This window comes from Magnolia sinica, chromosome 12 (genome assembly GCF_029962835.1).
Source record: "Magnolia sinica isolate HGM2019 chromosome 12, MsV1, whole genome shotgun sequence".
Classification (NCBI taxonomy): domain Eukaryota; kingdom Viridiplantae; phylum Streptophyta; class Magnoliopsida; order Magnoliales; family Magnoliaceae; genus Magnolia; species Magnolia sinica.
In genome coordinates, this window is record NC_080584.1 from 80,513,689 (window position 1) to 80,531,030 (window position 17,342).

At 40.0% G+C, this 17,342-nt stretch overlaps 1 protein-coding gene across 1 annotated transcript; it reads left to right on the plus strand.

Moving 5' to 3' along the window:
• Positions 1-9,393: 9,393 nt before the first annotated feature.
• On the plus strand, positions 9,394-15,553 carry LOC131221863 (uncharacterized). The gene is made up of 2 exons (XM_058217162.1): positions 9,394-9,492; positions 13,123-15,553. The coding sequence occupies exon 2, from the start codon at positions 13,124-13,126 to the stop codon at positions 15,410-15,412; it is 2,289 nt and encodes a 762-aa protein (XP_058073145.1). The 5' UTR covers positions 9,394-9,492; position 13,123; the 3' UTR covers positions 15,413-15,553.
• The last annotated feature ends 1,789 nt before the right edge of the window (positions 15,554-17,342 follow it).

Here is a 17,342-nt window from a genome sequence, read left to right on the forward strand (position 1 = left end):
CCGGGTCCCCAAATAACCCTTAATTTCTCTCCTACTTTAATCCAACAATTTGTTACACAACATGGATGTTCATAGAGTGCTTCATAAGGGTTCATTCCGATGTTAGCCTGATAGTTGTTGTTACACGCGAACTTTGCAAAATAGAGATTATCATCCCAACTTCCCTTAAAGTCCATGACACAAGTGTGCAAAAGGTCTTCAAGTATTTGATTTACACACTTGGTCTATCCATTAGACGGAGGGTGATATGGTGTACTATAGTCTAAAGTAGTACATATCGCTTCTTAAAAACTTGTCCAAAAACGTGATGTGAATCCTAAGTCACAATTTGATACAATAAAACTTAGTACTCCGCACAATTGTAAAATTTCATTGATATAAATCTTGGCAAGTACATCTATGGAATTATCAATATAGATGTGGACAAAATGTGTTGACTTCATTAGTTGATCGATGATTGCCCAAATCGAATCATGATTCTTTAGCGTTAACAGGAGTCCCACTATGGAATCCATCTGGAATGCAGTCTCATTTCCATTCCAACACCTTTAGGGGGTGTTTGGCGCATGTTATTGGGAAGGATTAGGTGGGATGGGATTAAAAAAAATGTAATTATCTGCTATGGTGGGATAAGCTTAATTCCATGCTATGTTTGTAATATAGTGGTACATTGAATTTATATACCCACCATCATTTGAAACTATTGAGAATAACACATATGTGTTATATCCAAACCATTCATCTGTTTTGTAACGTCATTTTATGGCATGGACCTAAAAATGAGGAAGATCCAAAACTTATGTGGCCCCAAAGAAGTTTTCAACATTAGGTATTCAATCCCCGCTGCTTTCTATGGTGGGGTCCACTTGAGCTTTAGATCTACCTGATTTTTTGGCCCATGGTCTAAAATGATCTCGAAAAATGGGTGAATGGTGTGGATATATCCCACACATCATGGTGGGACCTATACAACTTGCTAACATTGAGTGGAATTGGCACGGGACCCACTGCAATTCCATCTAATCTAATTCCACGCTTTTCCATTCTTCCCAAACATTAAGTGGAATTGGCATGAGACCAAACGCAATTCCATCCCACTTAATCCCATCTAATACCATGCACCAAACGCCCCCTTAGAGACCGTAAAAGACTAGAGGAGTTTTGGTGATCAACATTTACTTGATGACAAGTAAAGTATCATGATACATACTCGGCAATCTCCTTCTTTATATTTGGCCACTAAAATAAATGATTCACATTCTGACACATCTTAATCCCACTATGATGGATTGTAAACTTAGATCTGTGTTCTTCCTTCAAGATTTCTTCCCTTAATTCTAAAACATCTAACACACACAAGTGGTCTCGATATCTGATACCCTTATCCTCCCAAATCTTCCATTCGGATTTATCTTTTCCTCGTTGTTTGACCATAATCTTCCTTAACCATTTATCATTCTTTTGAGCTTCTATGATCTTATGCTTTAAGGTTTGCTTAATCATTATATTACTGAGATGAATACGTCGCTCCTAAAATTACAATTTCACATCAAATTTCTTCACAAAGTCTAACATTTCTCATTCTCCAATCATTAGCTTGGCTATACTTTGCTGCTTGTTCTACTTCTTGCTTAGCACATTTGCTACCAAATTCGCCTTACTAGGATGATAGGATAGTTTAAAATCGCAATCCTTTAAGAATTTCACACACCTTCTCTTGCCTTATGTTCAAATATTTGTGTGAAAATAAATATCAGAGGCTCTTGTAATTAGTAAATAGATCAAATCACTCGCCATATAAATAGTGTCTCTAAATCTTAAGAGCAAAAGCTATAGTAGTGTTCACACCCCAAGTATAGGGTTGTGATGTAGTAATAAACTCGATGAGACCGAGGTCGAATCCAAAGGGACTGAAACCTGTACGTAATCTAGAAATAACCAGAACTAGAACTAGAATAAGATGAAATCTAAATTGAATGAATATGAGAGAATAATGATAAAAATATTACTCTAAAACTTGTGAAAATAAAGGTAGGAACTAGGGTGCCAAGGATCCACTTTTAGTAATTGGAAAGTTACCTTGCATAATTCAAGGACACAACTTGAATCAGAGTCCTATTTTATCCAGTTGGTAAGAAGAGATTTGTCAGATCTCTGAACTTCTTATGGATCTAATCATCAATAGATATGAATGGTGAAGATTTGGAAGTGATTCTGTTACCTAACCATGCCCAAGAGACTATAACAAACAACAACAATTTACTAATCTCACAACCAATCATGAGAGAATTGTGAAAGTTAGAAAGGGTTTCATCACCCAACCATGCCCATGAGACGATGGTGAATAACAGATTTCCCAAGTTCACAACCTCAATATCTGAAAAGAGAATATCTTAAGCTATCGCAGATCCATTGTAATTTGAGTTACAACATACCAATAAAAACTAAATATACTCCTTATAATTAAATTAGAATCCAAAAGAGTTCAACAAAACAAGAATCAAAATCAAGCAAACATCCCAACCATGCTACAAACTTCACCTCTTACCCCTATCTAAGAAGTTTAGCCATAAAAGCATAAAATAAACTAAGGAAAAGAAAAACCAAAGAAGGAAGAAGGAGAACTCATTGCCAGCCCACTCCACGTCCTAGCCTCCACGGCTGCCCAAGATCTCATGATCCCTTACACGTCCTCTATCCTTCTCCTTTTATAGCAGATATGGTCGGTGGAGTGTTGGAATCGGTGTGCGTGGAGAGATTTCGCAGCAACAACCGGTTTGCAAAGACCCTGTTTATGCAGCCACAAAAACAGCGCCGAAACTCCCACTTCCCTTGCTTTCTTTCCAAAGAAACAACCCCCCTGGGACATTTTGGGATGGCCTACACGATGGACGGTCCAGATCGGCCATCCGATCATTACCATGGTCAGCATCCGGACGTGAAAACAGGGTTGATCTGCTGCATTGCTTGGTGGGCCCCTGATCAACGTCAGTTGAGGAATCCATTCCGTCCACTGACTTCTCCTCGAGAAAACATCCAGAAATGGGTATTTTTTTCTCAGATTTAGTGTTGCTTATTGATGTTTTTATTTCATCGTCCATCCTACGTTTGATTTTGATTTACAGGTGTGTGCACACATGGGAACAGAAAGACAACTAGAAGAGGGTCAGGCCCCACCTTTGGATCGAATGGACGGTCTGGATCATCTATATGCATACTTGGTGGGCCCCACTACTAAAAATGGACAGACAGTGTGAAGACGCTGTCCGATCTTACGCAGAGGAGAGAGAGGAGACGGGTCAGCGGTCTGTTGACCGCTTAACTCGTTTGGGGCGTGTCCAGCGCATGTGTGCCTCATGTACGTGCGATATACATGTGGGATCCACTGTGATGTTTATAAGAAATCCGCTCCATTCATCTATTTTTTCTCCATATTAAAGGGGTTGATACCAAATTTGAAGCATATCCAGATATCAAGTGAACCCTAAATCAGAGATTTGTGGGATGATCTATTCATTGGACCACTTTCACAAAGACCCAATGTCTGAAATTTGACATGTACGGTTAATTTATGTTCCTCAGGCCATATGTAAAGTTTTGAGCCAAACGGATGGTGCGAACCCTGTGATCTTGCATTCTAAATGATTTTCAAGCCCGTTTAATGTGAGTGACTTGATTTTCTCAGATCTTTGGCTTGTAAATCCTTCGATCTCGGTCCCATGAGGTCCGTCCCCTGCCTTTGTGATTTTAGAGTGTTAAATCTATGCTTTTAGCACCCTGTTTCAATCCAAGCTTGTAAATAGACCTTGCATCACAAACACGATTAAATCAGACCGTTAAATGATATCATGTTTGTAAATCCAGGCAATAACTGAGGTTTGATATACAATATTTGACCCTCAACAGGTAGCTACCTCCAAGTCGTGAGTCAAATAGTTGTGCTCGTGATTTTTCAATTGTTGTTATGCATAAGTTATTACTTTATCTTTCTGCATTAAGTCCTAAATTTGATGTATCAGTATAAACAAAAAACTTCAATCCTTCATGGAGAAGAGTAAGAATATGCGTCAAAGTTAATAATCATTTCAATTCAACAAATGATTCTTCACATTTCTCCATCCATTTGAATAACACACCCTTCTATATTAAACTTGTCAATGTAGCACAAAGTCCTTATATTAGATACAGTTGTGGGTCGTTCCCGTTGAACTACTGCTTCAACCTTTGTAGGATCCACTGTTACTCCGTCCTTTGTGATAGCATCCCAAGGAATTTCACACTCTCCATACAAAGTTTACACTTTGAGAACTTGGTGTACAATTGATTTTCTTTTAGGGTATGTAGCATAATTCGTAAGTGCTCTTCATGATCTTTGCTTGTCTTAGAATAAATCAATATGTTATCAATGAACATGATCACAAATTGGTCTAATAACGGATGGAATACCCTATTCATCATATTCATGAACACATTTGGGGCATTGATCAGGCCAAAAGGCATAACCAAAAATTCATAGTGCCCATAACGTGTATGGAAAGTAGTCTTATAAATGTCTCTTTTCTTTATCCGCAATTGGTGATATCCGGACCTTAAGTCAATCTTGAAAAAATAACAAGCTCCCTTCAACTGATCGAATAAGTCATTAATACACAGGAGTAGGTATTTATTCTTGATCGTCGCTTCATTCTATCGATGATAATCTATGCATAACTGCATACTCTCATCCTTCTTTCTCACAAATAATACTAGCGCTCCCCATGGAGATGTGCTTGATCGAATGAAACTATGATCTTTCAATCCTTCTAGCTGCTTCCTAAGCTCCTGCAACTCCACCAGTGGCATACGATAAGATTGGATTGATATAGGCATGGTTCTTAGTACAAGGTCAATACTGAAATCCACTTTTCTTCTAGGCAAAAATCTAGGAATATCTTGGAAAGCCTCTATATAATTTTTCACAATTGAAATATGTTGTCTCGTCAATTCTGGCATTCTCCATTTTTTAGAACAATAACACATTCTACTCCATCCTTGTGGCGCCCTCGGATTTGAAAAGACTTCTTCCGTTGAATAGAGAAAGTCACTGTCGTGACATGACAGTGAATTTTAGTCTGATAGGTAGTAAGTCAATTCATTCCTAGAATAACATCATACACCTTCATCTCTATCAAAACTACATCTACTAGCATTGGGGTTCCCTCGATTTCAAATTTACAAGATCTATAAATTTTATCTAAGGTGATAGTCTTTCCCACAGGTGATTCTACCGAGATTGATTTACTGAGAGATACAGATTTGATGCCTAACCGTTCGACTACCACAGTTGAATTAAAAGACAATGAAACTCTAGAATCAAACAATATGGTGATGGAATGATCGTGTAAGATGATTGTACCTTCTATACGTTGTTATCTGCTTCAGTCTTTAATAGAGTTGGTGGCGTAAACTTTGGCTTGTGTGGGCTATTGTCTGAATGATTGTCCTCCTTGAGAGTTCATAGGCCGTGATGATTGCTGAGGGCGATTCTGTTGATTTTGGAGTGGTCAAGATGGCACGGAGTGCGATGACTAAGGGTAAGAGTGTGATGGCCTTGGCATCTAGGGCGAATGAACAAACTAATGAGTCAGTGTAGGGGATGATACATGTGAATTTGTCTATTAAAGTGGCGTTAATTGCCTAATGTCTCTGAGTCAAGTCCTGCAAAACTACGCCCTATGCCCATATTTTTTTTTGTAATATGTGCAGTTTTCTACAAACTATCGTTCTTAATTGTTAGCTAGGCACCATTATTTAAGCGGTGGTTCGTTACTTCTTTTTTGATGGTTGTTGCTGAACGGGTGTTGTCCTATTGTAATGCTCTCTCATATAAGCATGAGTCTGTTCAATGTCGCTTTTCGGCTCGCAGTGCCTTATCAACGATCTTAGAATATTTTGTGATATTTGTGCAACAAAATCTGATTCAAACGTTCTGGTGATGGCCTTCTTTAAATTTATAAACCTTATACTCTTCTTCTCCTATCACCTTCGGAACATATCGAGATAATTCAGTGAATTTCCCCTTGTACCGGGCAACTAACATAGCTCTTTGCTCCAACTTTGAAAATTTTGGCCTCTTCCGAAAGCAATATGCTTTGGAAAATTACTTCTCATGAAACTTGCTTCTAAACTCACTCCATGTCTACACATGAATTGTTTCGACCTTCCTTTTTGTTGCTCGCCACCATATATCAATTGCTCCTTTAGTAAAAATGCCCCTATTCGGACCTTCTGGTCCACTGGGCAATACATCGCTTTTAAAATCTTCTCAAATTGAGTCAACCAATATTCTACTATCGTCAGATTTGAAGTTCTCTTGAATATAGGTGGTCATAGTTTTGTCAATTTCTATAGTACGTCCACTCCACCGAGTTGCTCATGTCTTGAAACTGGATTCCTCTGTCCTAAAGGAGCCTGACCCATATTAGATATCAAGTTCATTTAGATGATAATCTGATCTTTTTGTTGCTTCATCATGGCTGCCAATTGAGTAACCAATCCAAATACGACATCCCATGGATGGAAACTTTGTCCAACAAAATTCATGCGCATAACAGTTGGTGATAGTAGAAGTTGCACACTAGTTCCAACACAACCAAGATTTTCTGCTAGAGGAGGACTTTCTGTCTCCTCTCCTTCCTCCACCTTCTCATCTTGCTCTCTTGCCGGCATTTCAGATTCTAGTGGTGCATTCAGGTCTGCCGTCAGTTCATGATGAAAAATGATGTTGGTTGATGAGACTATATCTCGTACACTATACGTCTTCTTTGGGGTCATTGCGTCCTATAAAAGAACTAAGATTAATAAGGAATCAATCTCTGTTGTCCATTGTGTCCATCAAAGGGTTAAAAATATTTAAGCATTCACAATTTGTGCGGTTAATTCTGTGCAAAATTAAAAGTGTTGGCGGCACCTAATTTGTTTCTAGGTCACTTGTCAATTAGCACAAACTAGGAAAACCTTAGATGAAGAGTTTCTAATTTTAGGGATCTACCATTTATGTAAAGGTGTATGGGGATATAACCTACAGGTCACACTAAGTTTTTAAGAAAGCCTCTCTCCGATACCATTCTGTCATGCCTTGTACTTCGGATATAGAGTGTGCACACTCAGACCCAAGTTACGGTTCATGATTTGTACACAAGATGCATATAAATCCATCCATTATACGATTATTAAGAGGCACAATTATATATATTCTATATTACTATTACATTAACATTCACACACTCAACTATTCTATTTCATCTAACAATGCTTCATCCATAACATTAACATTTATAAGATAATTTCTCAAAAACAATCTAAGTCCACCCATTTAGGACTTTATTTCAACTAAAATAATCAATCATGTTTTAATAATATCGTACTATAAAAAATACACAATTTAATTTAGATAGCATCATATATAGTGAAGGAAACTAAGATTCCTAAGATTAATAACACAATAAATTCAACCATCAAATGTAGCGAATTCATCTTTCATCGAATACGACAATTGGTCCTGATCTTCATCAACCAACCCAGCCTCATTATCCTACACCTGATTTGATAGTCCCACATTTTCCGTCTCTGTACGGTTGTTAATCGACAATGTTAGCTAACCAGGCTAATGAGTGAACTTCTTTTTTGGTTGTGAAAATTTCTTGAGTCCTTTCGTTAGATATGAGGATTTTATAGTGTGGGGATTCGATCCGTTGACCTATCCCTCTACCGAGAGTGATTTTACTAACTGGGCTAAGTGCTTGGTTTTTATTAATAAAGGAAATTCAAATATTAATTAGTTTTAGTCAGGGTCTCAAGAGGATCATGAAAATCAGGGTCGTTATATGAATTCCAGTGCCTACTGGAGGTGGATCATTTCCACAAACACAAAGTTATTCTAAAGCCTCCATCATGCAATCGATGACATCCGGAAGCCCTTGCATGACTTGTTGATACTCTCACTACGCCGTTTTGAAAACCGTCATTGTAAGATTAATAAAATTTTATTGGAGCATCGTTCATGGGATTGTTGCTCGACTTGTCATTAGAAGCCATTGATCCAAGGAAGAAACCCTCACTCTGATAACAACTGATGCAGGGAAGGATATGATGAGGTTGATCACCATCTTCCACAATCGATAAACACCTTGAATCCACAAAACATTTTTGAATCTACGAGAGAAACCTCTCAAATCCACAAAAATTGAAGAAGTTTCTAAGAAATTTTGTTGATTGAATGCTTATAAAAACAATTTAGTCCCCTTAAATAATCCTAAACAAACCCTAAAATCGGAATCAAAGAGTCCTAAATGACGAATAAGGAAATAAATTCTAAAAATTGCGCAAATTGAAGTGTCTGTCGACCAGTCATGGACCAGTCAATCCAATTGGTCGATTCATCTCAAAAATGTCCAGGGACTAAAATTGAAAATTGTGTCTATTTCGACCCGTCAACCAAATATGTTTACAAAATAGAGAAAAACTGTCCAACAACAATTCAATTCTAGCAGAATTTGGGCCTCTTGACCCAACCAGTCAACAATTGAACTAGGCTATCTTTTGTCAATCTTTCTTAGCTTCTTTTCTTCACTCCATCCTCTCCATGAACAAATTTGTGACCTGTTCTACATCAGTCGATTTGCCTGATTGAAACCCAACTCATGATCCAACGAGTTGGTTCCAGTCACAGAGTCCTAAAACCATGGTCCCATCTTTGTATATGGAAGAAATTGGATTGCGTACTGAGTTACTCAGTACTGTTTTATCACAGTGAGTAAATTCTGTTATACCACCATGAATGCATGTGGTTTATCCACGCTGTCCATCCATTTCTCAACCTTAGTTTAGTGGTTGAGGCCAAAATTTAAGCATATACAAAGCTTAATAATGATTTCCACCGCTGAGACCTTCTTAGGGCCAGCAGTGATGTTTATTTGTCATCCAACCTGTTCATAAGATTTCAGACATGGATGAAGCGAAAACACAAATATCAAGCTTGATCCAGAACTTCTGTGCCCCCAACAGTATGTTTCCTGTGATGCGGTGCACTTGAGGTTTGAATATGGTAAAATGGATGGACGGAGTAGATAAATACATAAATCACGGGTGGACCCAGCAGAGCTTACTCCGCACACTTGGGATACTGAGTTAATCATATTCTTTGCTTGTAGAATTAAATGCAGTGTATATGATGTGTCTCAATCAGATTATAACAAACAGAAATTTTTTACATGTGGCAACCACACCATCTAAATTCGAAAAGAATGATGCAAGTGAGAATAAGAATGCCAGGAGGAAACCTTTTTCTTTTACCTTTTGCTTTTACTCTTTTGGTGTTTATAAAATAATATACGATGCTGAGAGAAGAAGCTGCAAGATTAGCTCGTTTGGTGCGGTGACGTTGAAGTCTACATTTGAAGGGTGCAAACACTTGGAGAGTGGACCGCGAGATCCTGCCAGTCGTTGAAACAAGTAAGTGATCCATCTCAGCTCCTTGGTCACTGCTTTCGCAATGTAAAGTCGCGTTTGGGAAACAACCAATCCATGCATTGGGTTTGTTGCACTGTGTAGATGGGCTATTCCAAACTTCAATAAGATCAGCCCATCCAATGGGCCAAAAGCTAGGAAAAGTAGACAGCTTTAGAAAATACGACAACTGCCCATATTCGGCCTACATGAGTGGCCCACATGATGACTGGACTGACAAGATTTGTGGGACAATACCAATAAGTCATGTTGGTCCTGTACCTAATAGGGCTCGCGAATAGATCCATCAGTCCTAACTGACAGCCTGGTGGGCCACTAGGGTCATCATTCAATGACAGGTCCAGAGTATGAGTTGGCGGAACACATCTCAGGGATGTGACCGGATGGCATGTGTTAAAGTCCGAGCCATTTATCAGGTAGTGTACACATTAAAAATGTCATGTACCAAAAATCAGGATTACAACTCATCAAGTGAGCCACATATTTCGACATTTTCTGACCGTCCATTTTTCTCATACAAGTTAGACTGTACTGATTAATGGACCCACGTTATTTTTGTCCCATTGCATGTTACACAGTACCTGATGTCCTGAATCTCTGACATGATCGGTTTCAGTGGGGGTGTACACGGTTCAGTTCGGTCCAGTTCTGGAGTGAAACTGAACCGAACGGTTCCAAACAGTTCCAGGAAAACTAGAACACAAACTGGAGTGTTTGCACCCTAGAACCAAACTGAAACTGAACCGAACGGATCCAAACAGTTCCAGGAAAACTAGAACACAAACTGGAGTGTTTGCACCCTAGAACCAAACTAGAACCGGACTGTAAAAATCGGTTCAGTTCCAGTTCGGTTCTACAGTTTTGGAGTTTTTATAATCCAGCTCAATTGCATGATTTTTTATTTTTAATTTTATTTTTTATTTTGTTTTCAGCCCAAGCTCCTCTAGTAAAAATTTTCGCAGTGTAATCTTGTCATGGTTTGTTTTTGCGGTCTTTTGGTATTCCCAAAATAATTTTACTGCCAATGTCTATTCGTGTTGTGATCCATCTGATGGATGGTATAGTTTTTTTATGCTTTAAAAATTTTTAAATATTTATGAACCAAGGGGTCTAGTTCTCAAAATCAGTTCTACGGTCCTGTTTATGGTCTGATTCGGTTCTGCAAAACCCCAAACTGAGAACCAAACCGAACTAACTGGTTCTTTGATTTTTCAAACCGGAACCGGAACTGGTGCACTTTAGAACCGGCCCAAACCATGCGGTCTGGTCGGTTCTGGTCCGATTTATTGATTCTACCGGTTCCGTGCTCACCCCTAACATTCACCTATATTTTGAAACGTGTTCCTATCCGAGGGGACGTTGTGAAGATTGCTCCTGGCAGGGGCTCGATGGAGCCACCGTGATGTATCTATTTTATCCATGTCATTCATCCATTTCAACATATCATTTTAGGGCATGAGCCCACAAAGAAGGCAGATCCAAGGTTCAAACAGACCACACCACGGCAAGCAGTCGAGACTGAATATCTATTTTTGAAAACTTCCTGTGAGCCACATAAGTTTTGGATCAAGCTAATATTTATTTTTCACCCTTCATCTAGGTCTGCTTGATCTTATGAATAGGTTGGATGAGAAATAAACATCACAGTGGGCCCAAAAAGGTTTCAATGGTAGGTGCTATTGTCACCACAGGTTCCAGTGGTGTGGTTCACTTGAACCTTTCATCTGCCTCCTTTTAGGGCTGATGCATTACAATGATATGTAAAATTGAATATACGGCATGGATAAAACACATACATTATGGTAGGCCCCACAGAGCCCCTGCCAAAACATCGGTCTCTAACAATGTCCGTAGTGGAGGTAGTAGTTAATCCACATCCTACTGAGGGAGCCATCAGCCATCGTATGGATAAAAGCATCTCAAGAATGAATGCAAAATTTAGTACTAAACATGTTGCAAAGAGCCACTGCAAAGAAAGTCCAAATTCAATTAAATTCACAACTCAAGTTGGCCACACCACAAGAAAGGGTAGAAATTAAAACTTCCACCATTGAAACATTTTATGGGGCCACTTGAGGTTTTAGATCAGGCTCATACATGCCTTTTTCATTCATCCTAGTGGGAGTCACCCTACGAACAAGTTAGCTTGCATACAAACATTGCGGTGGACCACAAGAAGTTTTCAATGGTAGGTGTTTTCATCTCACTGATACTTGTAGTGTGGCCCAATTGAATTTTGGATCTGGCTTAATTTTAAACTGATGTCCTAACATGAGCTGGCGTGGAAGTCTCACGGATATTATAGTGGTCCCAATGAAACGGGTACCTATGACAAGTGGTGCAAGAAATTCAGTTCCCTTGTACATTGGTGAAAGAGGAATTAGGTTGTCCAAATGAGTAAATATAAAAATAAAAATGAACTGTATGGATGTGCACACACAGTAACTCAGCCCGATCCAACTCAGTCAATTCTCTCTGTGATTCAACTTAGATTTGTCAAAATCTCGAGATAAGTTAGTGAGATTCAAAACTATGCTTTGGGTAGCCTTTTGTACCTTGATTTTGAGTGATCCGATCATGCTCGGATTCAAATAAGATCATTTACATGGCCGTGGACACTTTCTAGACCAAGATGGACAAAAGGAGGCCCAATTGAAGGCGGAGATGATTAAGATTGTCAGAATCTTAGAACAATTGTATTCTTACAAACCGGAATGAGTTTTTCGACGTATCATATATGATTTTGGGTACCAGAAGTTATTTTATCCAACCAACCCTATTTTTCCAGGTTGTCCATGCTGGATTTGTGAGATTCCATTTGATCGATGATCAGAAGTACATTTTATTTCCGTTTTTACTATAAATAATAAGTTTTAATGCAATCATGACTTTTGATCCTTTGATTTTTAGGAGTTGTGCCCAACATGAAAAGGGCTTAGAAAAATTAGGAGAATAACATGGTTAGGCCAAATTGAACACTTACTATTTTTGGCTGAAAGCAACGAAGTCTAGTAGGAATTATGACCATCTATCAATAATAAGTTTATTACTTATAATAAGTCTGAAACTCCTTTTTAGTTTGAGTTCACTATTTAAAGTATTGTAATTTTTTTTTATTATCATCAATTAATTTATTTCAAATTATTAGAAATTATTTTTGTTTTCATCCTTTGCGGATTCAAGGAATCTCTATAAGGAGTTCCGGGAAGCTTCCTGGATTGGGAGTAGTTATCTTTGAGGAAGATGGTGATCAACGTCATCACATCCTTTCCTGTGTCATATAGCATGTAAACTAGCTCTCTTCCATGTGTGTGGCTAACTGGGTCTAAGACCGTGGACACACGGCCTAAACCTATTAGACCTCATCTTAAACAAAACCCTAACCAGTGTGTAAATGGGTCTTAAAATTGGACCTGGATTATGTTTTCTTCACCCAACGCAATCTTTCATGATATTTTCTCCTTCAATGGTGCCAATAAAAGGAAAATAAGAAATCAAAATGATCAGGTGTTTCTGGCCGTTGGATGTGCAGGACAAGTGACAACCCATCTTTTTTTTTTTCCTTTTCACCCACCAATCAGTACTGAAACCTAACATGTTTGATATTTATAACAGGATGCAAGAAATAAGAGCGGAAATATTTTCAAAGTCAGTGAGGAATTTGTGGAATAACTGGGACATTCGAGTCTTCCTACTATGTAGTTTGTTGGTGCAAATCCTTCTCATCTTCTTCGCATCCTTGCGTAAACGGATGGCATATAAGCTGCTTATCCTCTTCACATGGTCCCTCTACTTGCTTGCCGATTGGGTCGCCGCCTTTGCGCTGGGCCTCCTTGCCAACAGCCAGGGGGATGAATCAGATTGCCCCGGCGGCAACGCCAAGCCTGACGTCAAGATCATGGCTTCTTCTGCAGGGTCAAAGCACAACATTGTGAAATCCACTGATAACAACATTCTAGCCTTCTGGGCACCATTCCTTCTTTTGCACCTCGGTGGGCCAGACACGATCACCGCCTTTGCGATGGAAGACAACGAGCTGTGGCTCAGGCATTTACTCGGGGTGACATTCGAGGTTGGCGCAGCTGGTTATGTCTTCTTGCTTTCGCTGCCAAAGAACAGGCTCTTAGTCCCGACTCTATTGATGTTTGTTGCCGGGATTATCAAGTATGCTGAGCGGACGTACTCACTCTACCTCGCGAGCATGGACGGCTTTCGGGAATCCATGCTTGAAAAGCCAGACCCTGGCCCAAACTATGCCAAGCTCATGGAGGAGTACCAGTCGAAGAAAGAGTCTGGGGTTCCAGCACAGATCGAGATCAGCCCAGAGCCAGAAGCCCATGAAGTCGAGTTGCAGCGAGAGGAATTGGATGAAGTGAGCATGGTGCGCAAGGCACACCACTTCTTCAATACCTTTAAGGGCCTCATCGTTGAGCTCATGTTCAACTTCCGTGATCGAGCGGAGAGCCGCAATGCCTTCCTGCAGTGGTCCCCCTTCGGCGCGTTCCGAGTCGTAGAGTACGAGCTTGAATTCATCTATGAGGTGCTCTTCACTAAGGCTGCTCTGGTGCATAATTCTTTTGGGTACGTCCTGCGAGCGATCTGTTCTGGCTCAATCATGGCCGCGTTCTTGTTCTTCTTCTTCACCAACAAGCACGGGTTCCTCTCAGTCGACATCATCATCTCCTACACATTGCTGGGTGGGGCCATAGCTTTGGATTTTGTGGCTTTTATCATGGTCATGCTCTCTGACTGGTCTGTGATCAAGGTTACTATTCCCTTCCTTGGCAACATCATCTCTGAGATCATTACTAAGGTCCCACCTCGCGATCGATGGTCCGTGTCTATCACGCAGTACAATCTGATAAACTTTTGCATCCCTGATCATGAAAAATACTTGGGACGGATCGCCGATAGGCCCACATTCGCTGGCAAGTTCTGCGAGGCATTTTACATCCAGAAGTTCTTGGATAAACTAAAATGCAAGATGATGAGCGGCCTCTTAGAGGAGTTGCAATATACGTACCATGTACCCGTCTCCAAAGAGTTAAAGAATTTTATCTTTGATGAGCTGAAGAAGAAGACTGAGATCATGAAAGAGCCTAAGGCGGCCCGAAGCTTGTGTTCATGCCGAGGTAGTTGGGCTCTTGAGCAGAAGGGCTACTTCAGCCAGTTCGGCAATAACGTTGAGGTCGAGTTTGATGAGAGCCTGTTGAGGTGGCATATTGCCACCACCCTTTGCTATTACACCGTCAATGACATTAGCAAGAATTCCCTCATAGACAAGGACAGTAAAGTAGAGGAATCGAATGAGTCAGTCCCCACCTTGGCGGCCGTTCATCGCCAACTTAGTATGTTCATATCCGATTACATGATGTATCTTCTTATCATGCAGCCTTCCATGATGTCTTCGTCCGCTGTGATTGGGAAAATCAGGTTCCGGGACACTTGCGCCGAGGCCAAGAACTTCTTCCTTCGGAGGCCATTCAAAAGGTGGAACCCGAATCTTGCAACTGCCTTGTGTGGTTCTTCGCAAAATGTTGAAAAAGAAAGGGAAAAAGAACGCTGGAGGGCATGCGCCGATCTGCTATCGGTGAATACCGAAGCAAAGCCGATCGATGTCAAGGGAGACCGGAGCAAATCAGTGTTATTTGATGCATGCATTCTTGCGAAGAAGCTGAAGGATGAAGTACCAATCGGGCAGAGATGGACCTTGATCGGAGAAGTGTGGGTCGAGATGCTCTCTTATGCTGCAGGTAGATGCAGTGGGATAGCACATGCCCAACGGCTTAGCAAAGGTGGAGAGCTTCTCACATTTGTTTGGTTTCTAATGGCTCACCTTGGCTTAGGAGAACAATACCGCATCGAAGCGGGCCATGCTAGGGCAAAACTAATAGTAGGAAAGTGATCGTGATCGTTGCTTATATTTTCTACACCATATCTGCATGTAGGCATTAGCGATGCAGTAGCTTTTGTTTCGTACTGTTGTTTGAAGAAAAATAAAAAGAGAACTTCCTATATAGCAGCCTGCCTTCAGGGCTATGATCCCAAAACCTCTTACTTTTAAATTTTTTTCATGTAACTGCCCGCTGTTTTAACAGTTAGGCATAAGGCGGCCATGCGGCTAGTCTAACATAAGGTTCGAGCTTTATATTATATTTTCATATAGGGTATTTTCGCATGGCCGGAAACTACTTGCAAGCACTTAAAACCGCTATTGGGATGCTTTGGTTGAGACCCATTGATGTAGGTGACGCCCACGGCTATGTTTTGGAGAAATCTTAGTCATCCGTTTTTTCAGCTAATTTAATTTTAAGACTTGAGGCTAAAAATAAGGGAAAGAGAAAAATCAAGTGGGCCACGCGACAGGAAATAGTAGGGCAGGTAAATGGGTAGCATTGAAACCTTCCCAGGGTCTACTGTACTGTTTATATGCCATCCAAACCAGTCCCACTCGGATGAACTGAAGACATAAAGATAGTGGCCTGATCCAAAACTTTTGTATGGGCCCAGGACTACCCCACGAACCTCTAAATGGTACGCCTTCAAAACCAGCTGTTCTCTGCCTTATGGCTCACTTAGAGATTTGGATCTGCTTGATTTTTTAAACGGTCGCCTACTAAAATAATATGGTGAAACAGGTGAATAGGGTGGATTTTTCAGAAACATCATGGTAGACCTTGGACCTGAGTGTTTGGACGGTGGGAGTTGTGTGGCCCACCCGAGTTCAGTGCCCTGGACATTCCCAGAATGTCTATTATCTCTTTCTCTTGGTTTACTTGAGTTTTGGATCTGCTTGATTACGAGCCTACAGCCTAAAATGATCCGATGAAACTAGTGAACAGGGATTTTACATGAGTTTTGACTCTGACTCAATTTTAAGCCACACGTTAAAATGAAACTAGTGAACAGGTTACCATAATGTTTATATGTGATGTAAAGCGGCTCACAGACACTTTCATGGCAAAGAAGGGCCAGAGAAAGCTCAATTGGATGTGGAAACGATCCAGACCGTCAGAACCTTAAATGGGCTGTATATCTCACAAACTGGGATGAATTTCTCGACATATATAGACATTATATATGATTTTGGGGTGGGAGAGACTACTTAAGCCAACCAACCCTGCTATGCCGGGTTGTCAAAGCTGGATTTGTGAGATTCCATCAGATCGATGGTCAAAAGGCCTGCTTAGTTTCATTCCTACCATGAATAGTAAGTTTTAGTTTGAGTATAACTTTTGATGCTTTGAGTTTTAGAAGTAGAGCACAAAATTAAAATGGCTAAGAAAAGTTAGGAGAATAACATGGTTGGGTGAAATTGGACACTAATTTTGGCCGGAAACCATGAAATCTAATACGAATAGAGGTCGTCTATAAGTAGTAAGCTTACTATTTATAGTTAGTCACATTTTTAGGGTGTTTGAGTTGGAGTCTAAGTCTAAAACTCCATCCAAGGTTTAGATCCTTATTTAAAGAGTTGTAATTTTTTTTTAATCATCATTTAAATTATTTTAAATTTATTAGAAATAATAAATTTAAAGATCCTTATTTAGAAATAATAAATTTAAAGCTCTCTGGACTCCTCAGAGAGCTTCCTCGAATACAGGGTTTTAATTCTTATTTATTAGAAATTATTCCTGCTTTTATCTCTTGGGGATTCGAGGAAGCTCTCTGAGGAGTCTAGAGAGCTTTGTGGATTCGGAATAATTATCACATGGGGAAGACGGTGATCGACCTCATCACGTCCATCCCTGTGCCAAGTGGTATCAGAGCAAGAATTTCACTTAGGCCGATGGCAACTAACGACGAAATTGACCAAAATATTGTGGATGGTGATT